Source organism: Ochotona princeps, chromosome 17 (assembly GCF_030435755.1).
Source record: "Ochotona princeps isolate mOchPri1 chromosome 17, mOchPri1.hap1, whole genome shotgun sequence".
NCBI lineage: Eukaryota > Metazoa > Chordata > Mammalia > Lagomorpha > Ochotonidae > Ochotona > Ochotona princeps.
This window is the reverse complement of record NC_080848.1, coordinates 35,853,421-35,859,420: the sequence shown is the minus strand read 5'-3', so window position 1 is coordinate 35,859,420 and position 6,000 is coordinate 35,853,421. Positions and strand designations below refer to the sequence as shown.

General features: G+C 55.0%; 1 protein-coding gene across 1 annotated transcript in view; it reads right to left on the bottom strand.

Annotated features, from left to right (window-relative positions):
- Positions 1–662: 662 nt before the first annotated feature.
- SUPT6H (SPT6 homolog, histone chaperone and transcription elongation factor) overlaps positions 663–6,000 on the bottom strand; it is a 38,220-nt gene continuing 32,882 nt past the window's right edge. The window contains exons 29-37 of the mRNA XM_058675576.1: positions 5,538–5,733; positions 5,005–5,243; positions 4,391–4,504; positions 4,106–4,230; positions 2,739–2,851; positions 2,402–2,479; positions 2,142–2,308; positions 1,537–1,724; positions 663–1,398 (exon numbers count right to left, since the gene is read on the bottom strand). Coding sequence (XP_058531559.1) covers positions 1,212–1,398; positions 1,537–1,724; positions 2,142–2,308; positions 2,402–2,479; positions 2,739–2,851; positions 4,106–4,230; positions 4,391–4,504; positions 5,005–5,243; positions 5,538–5,733 — 1,407 coding nt within the window. The 3' untranslated portion in view covers positions 663–1,211. The remainder of the gene's footprint in view (positions 1,399–1,536; positions 1,725–2,141; positions 2,309–2,401; positions 2,480–2,738; positions 2,852–4,105; positions 4,231–4,390; positions 4,505–5,004; positions 5,244–5,537; positions 5,734–6,000) is intronic.

Genomic DNA, 6,000 nt, shown 5'->3' with positions numbered 1-6,000 from the left:
GGCCCCTCTCCCGCAGACACACCAGCTGCTGCTGTCTTCTTCCTGCTAGACTCCTGTAGGCCTTTTGTGCCAAGGGAGTGGAACTGAGTTCGCTGGCAGTGGACTGGCTCCTTCCCCCACCTCTTGCCCAAATATCCACACATGGTGACCCCTTCTGACTTGTCTTGTTTTTCCCAAGCAGAGCTAAGTGGAGGGCAACCTCACTTTCCCCGCGGGACACCACAGAACTGTGAGATGAGACCTTTGTGAAGAAATGGGTAGATCAGGAGTCCAGGGCTGAGGGAAAGGCCTGGGGCCAGGGAGGGAAGGAGGTATGGGAGCAGGTAAGTGTGGGGCCCAGCTGGGAGAAGGGGAGGGGATTGGTGCCAGGGATCAAGGTGAGAACCCTGAACTCTTCAGGATGCCAGAGGGACCGGCAGAGTAAGGTGACCAGGCCGCTGTATACAAGGGATGTGACAGCTGGCCTCCCTGAGGTGCCAGGTTCCTGGCTGAGGCCTCACCCGCAGCAGCCCCCCGCCTGCAGATGAGAAAGTTGGCCTGAAGGCAACAGACCCTCATCAAGGATGACAGGCCAGGGTGAGGGTGGCGTGGGCAGCTCTCGGTCAGATGCTGCTCTGAAAGCTACCCTTCAAAAACTGCAAGTTGGAGACTGAGGCGAGGGCTCTGTAGAAACACTGTTTATTCAAAGGACAGGCAGGGAGCGTGGCAGCAGGCGGGGAGGACAGTCAGGCAGGGTTGGGCAAGTCAGCGTTGCTCCTGGCACCCCTGCTCTGATGGTCACCCAAGCTGTTAGCATCACAGTCAAAAATACCCCCCCCACACCGCGTCCCTCCTGCCCCAAACTGAATAAATAGCATCCCTCTCCCCATGACCAGGGGAGCCTCGCGTGCTGAGCCTGCTGCCCATCACAGCACAGAGTAGCTGAGGGCAGCAGCTCACATGGCTTGTAGGGAGTAAAGTACAAAACTGCTCCACCCTCCTCCTCCCTTGCCACACTTCCCCCAGCCTGGTCCCTGCACAGGTACTTGGTGAGGCTCTGGAGTGCAAGAACTGCTGTCAAGCATCCACTGAGCTCAAGTACACAAGACCATCCTGCCTGACACCCATCCAGGCTGACCACCACGCCATGCCATGGGAGGGGCAGGGAGTGAGGCAGTGGACAGCCAGGCTTCTTGCAGCCTCAGAGGTAACCGGAGTCCAAGGAGCAGCCCCTACCGATCCATCTCATCCAGAAGCGGGGTGGCATCGCCGGCAATGGACATGGGCGTGCTTTCGATCATGGGGCTGGGGGAAGGCCGAGGTGTCAGCCGCTGTTTCTGTTTCCTCCGCTCTGCCTCCTTCTCCTGTAGCCACTGCTCTGCCATCTTCCCCCAGTCGATAGCTGCATGGCTGTTGGACCTGGGAGGAGAAACAGATGGCCTTGGAGGCTGGTACTCTGGGGCCTGCAAGGCAGGTGCTCTCAGAAACCAGTGCCTGAACTTGTGGTTGGCAGAGGAGGAATGGCACTGAGCCCTCACCTACTCTTTAGATACTTACTTTGGCTGCTGTTGCCTTTGCCTGGAGCTGGAAGAAGGCTGGGGCTGGGCCTGGGCAGTCTGTGGGGTGGTGCTGGCCTGTAGCTGGTGGTACTGGGGGGTGGTGATGGGCTGGCTTGGGGTTGTGTACGAGTAGCTGGGTGTCATCAATGGCGTGGCCACTGGTTGCTGAGCTGGCGTAGGGAATACCTGGAATGGCGTGGAACAATTCAGTTTAGCTGGGTTTGGGCCTGTCTGACCCTGTTGCTTTCTGACAAGCTGTGAGGGAGTGGTCAGCAGAGCATTCCAGCTGCCTCTCGCCCCGGTCGGCACAATGTAGTTCTGGGAGCAGACAGAATGGTGCTTGGCACTCAGTAGGTCCCCCAGTCCCACCACCGCTAGTTTCCTATGGCTTGTGGGAAATTAAAACTTTCTGAAGGACTCTGAGGGAGCTAAGGTCCTTTTTTCTCAGCTGCCTAAACAGACCTGTGTGGGGACAGTTCCTAAGGCCAGGGAAGCCCCATCAGTGTCTAGACAGCCCATGTGGAGGGTACAGCCAAAGGTCAGTATGGGGGACCTCTGGCCCCTCCACACCCTGAAAAGGGAGCCCCTTCCCCAGCTACATACGTGGTAAGCGCTGCTGCCCCCTCCACTGCCACCATAGCCATACTGGCTGGAGGCCCACTGTGCTGGGGTGGCATTGGGGTTCTGCCCTTGGCCTGTGACAGCAGCGATGGCACTGAACATCTGTGAAGTCATATTCTGGGGCAGGGCATTCACAGCTCGTGTCAGATCTGTAAGCATGTAGAAGTGGAATGGGCATGTTAAAGGCTGAAGTCCCTCTGGCTCCATATCTGTTATCCCAGTTCCAGGCCCAAGCACCTCACCTGCAAGGTTGATGTTGGCCGGGGTAGCACTGATGGAGGCAGGGGTCCGAGTTCTGCTGCTGCTGCTGGGAGTGATACCTAGGGGAACGGCTACAGTCAGTCATGTCCCTCCAGAAACCTAGTGCTGGCTTCCTAGGTCAGGGGCTCTAGGAGATGCTGAGGTAGGTAGAGAAAGGAAATGGTGTGCCCTAGCACAGGGGAGAGGGGGCTATCTGATGTGCAGTGCCTGGGGGAATGGTAGGATAGCTGAGTCACAGCCTGTCCTCACCCTTTGTCTCAGAGAGCCCTCTGCATTCCTCCAACCACAGTCCTCAAGTCAGGCGACAGTGGAGCTCACCTGGTACTGGGTCTTGGTAATGATCCTTAAACCACCTGAAGAGGCCATTCACTGTTGGGAAGATCTGGCCCCGGTACCGGAATCCTTCTGGAGTCACTGTTACATATTCGATCCTGGGATTTTAGAAGGAAACATTCGTCAGACACCACCTGGAGTTGGCTGTGAGGATGCAACCAGAACAAATGTCTATCACGTGAAATAGCCATTTTGGGTGCTGGGGAAGCAGAGGTGACGGCCCTGGCCCTGGCCCTGGCAGGGGAGGTGTCACTGAGGGGAGGGGTGAGGCATGTGTAACAGTGAACGCAAGGCCAGATTCTTTGGCACACCGGGCACTGGGCTGCAGTATGAAGGGCAGCACCCAGCGGCAAGCTATTGTCACTTCTGAGGTCAACAGCGTGTGTCTGCAAGGATGGGCTCCAGGTCAGACCCTGGTGTAATTTGAGCTCTGCCACTTACCACCCGTTTGGTTTTATACCAAGTTACTAAACCCAAGTCTCCGCTTCATTTGTAAAATGAGGAAAACAGCACCTAAACCTGTAGGGTGGGTGCGAGGATTCAATGAGACAGCGTGCACAGTGCACCCCCCTCAACCCTCCAACAGGGCTAGTCAATCAGCTGTCCTAAGGATAGTGCTCCTGGTGAAAGGCTCCCCATTTTGCCCAACCATCCTCTATGGGATGCAATTTCCAGGCCACACGCAACCCTGACTGCCATGCTCTGGAGACATGCTGGTGAACTGGAAACAAGCGCAACACATTTCAGATGTGCCAAAGGCAGAGCCCCCAGATCCTTTGGCGCCTCATCTGCCACTGTAACCTAAGCTGGCCAACCGGATGGGCAGTACAGGGATACAAGCGGAGACGCACTGGAGCTGAGGGCCCCAGCAAGGATGGGGCTTGGGCTTGGGCAGAGAAGGCAGTGTGGCTAAGACACAAAATTGGTCTAAGTCCAGCTGACTGTACGCTCCAAGTTCTGGGTGAGCACTGAAAGGACTCCTATCTAACATGCCCAGTAAGGCCAGCTGGTCAGTCACGGGCGGAGGGCACGGCAGGACAGAAGAGATGCTTTTCTGACCCCACTCCCCCAAGCAAACAGCACAGCCACCAACATGCTAGTCACTGGCCTCTGCCTTCCATCACATCTGGGGCAGAATGGGTACAGGGAGCCCCTCTGCCCAGGGCTATGCCAGCAGGTTTCCCTTAAGAACCTTTGCCCCTGTGTCTTGATCACTCCCTCCCCACCTCCAGCCTTCATCTCCATCCTCACAGAGAGGAGGAGCAAGGCAATCAAGCAGAGGCGAGGGCCTGGCTTCCTTCTGGCCTTGCTGTGGCCTGCGGCAGCAGCACCTCACCAGCACCAGCGCTCACCTGGGTTTACCCCGGGGCTGGTATCCCAGTAGGAACTTGCCGGGCAGTTCCTTGCAGGCACAGATGAAATAGGGGATGAAGGTGGGCTTCTCCTTCTTAGTTTTGATGAGCAGCTCTTCTAATTTCTGGGGGTAGAATGAGGGAAGGTGAGAGGTTGGGAGGGCAGAATGCCTGGTACCGTGTCTAGCACATATGATGTACATGTCCTTTGCCAACTGCACATCCCAAGGGAAAACAGACACCCTGAAGAGCTTGGGCAGTGTCCTCAGAATGACCTGGGCTCACCTTGCGGTCCCCGCCACTGCAATCCTGATAATATTTATGGTTCAGAAGGTCCCGGGCAAAGGAGGCCATTGGCTGCACATAGCGGGCAACAATCTCGTCTAAGTCTTCAAATTCCTATGGGCAAAAGGCAAAGAAAGTTCCACATGTCAGATCCACCCTGAAGAGCAGCCAGGGAAGAGGCAGCCTTTCAATCCATGCGGGAGGACCCTTACTGCATCCATGTGCTGGAGTCAGGCTTACAGGGCACAAAGTCCTTTAAACCCAGCTTGGATCCTCCCCTAACACTCATGAACAATAGGGAACTTCACTAGATTTCTCTTCACTGAAAATAGGAAAAAGGAACCGGATTTTTGTGTGATTGCTCCATGGGCATATATAAGCATGTATATTCTCTCCTCTTCCTCCGCTGGTTTTCTAGATTGTGTATTTTAAAATTCTGAGATGACCCAAAATACAAAAAATCAGTATCAAGTAACACTCATTTCCTGTTTTGGTTGGTCTGCACAGCTACAGTACATACTGTGCTTGCATGTTGCTCTTAGGTCAGGTGGGCAGCAGGGCCCGTCTCTGGGAAGAGGCGGAGGGCTGGCAGGTAGGCAGGCTCAGACTCTCACCTCACTGTTGATCCAGAGCGTGGCTCCCAGGCTGAAGGCGTTTTCCTTGCCCTCCTCCCGCACATCCACATGCTGGTAGATGCCATCACTGACTTTCCAGGTCACTGTCAAGTGGTTCTCACCCTTGCTGCTTGGCCGGATGATCACATCACCTTGGTCCATGGTCTCCATCATCTTTTCTGCTTGCTTGAAATTAATATTATGGAAAGATGGGTGTGCAATCACTCGTTTGATGTATGCTGAGGGGAGGAAAGATGGAAAGGCCAGGTTATGAGGAAAGGAGCAGGCAGCCAGGGGACATCCTTGGGTTGTTTCTGATCCACTGGAATTCTGGGACTCTGACATTCCTTATGTTAGGGTACCCTGATGCAAAGCTCCTAGGATACTGAGAATGACCCAGAAGATCCTGGGTTTCAGCCCTACTCATAATTCCCCTTCACGGGAGAACCACACAGATTTCCTGTGGTTCACGTCCCATAGCAGGTGAGCTACCAAGATGCAGGGAGCAGAGGGATGGCTGGCAGCACACTCACTGGTCCGCTGCTGCTTCCGCTTCATGTCCTCCTCTTGCTTGTGGTCTGCTGCCTCAGCATCAAAGTCATAGTAGTTATCCTTGGGCAGCTTCCATTCATTGTTCCGATCCATGAGGTCAGAAGTACGGCAGGTCAGGTCTGCACTGAACTTCTCAATGTCTATCTTCATGATGCGGCAGTGAACGGTCATTCCAACCTAGATACACAGAACATCTGAGCTGCAGGGGACAAAGATGATCTAGACCTACTGCAGCTAAGAGAAAACCAATATCCAGCTAGATGGGAGTCGCCATCTTGGAGCTGGGCAGCAGTTCAGGTGAGGTGTATGCAGGGGCCGCAGGCTATACCCCGCACTGATGTCTTCAGGTCTGAGCAGGATGACCTGCTGAAATCTACCTGGTGCCTGCTGTAATCTACCACGTCATCAACACTTTTCCCTCCTCCTGGAGGCTTCCTGGTTACT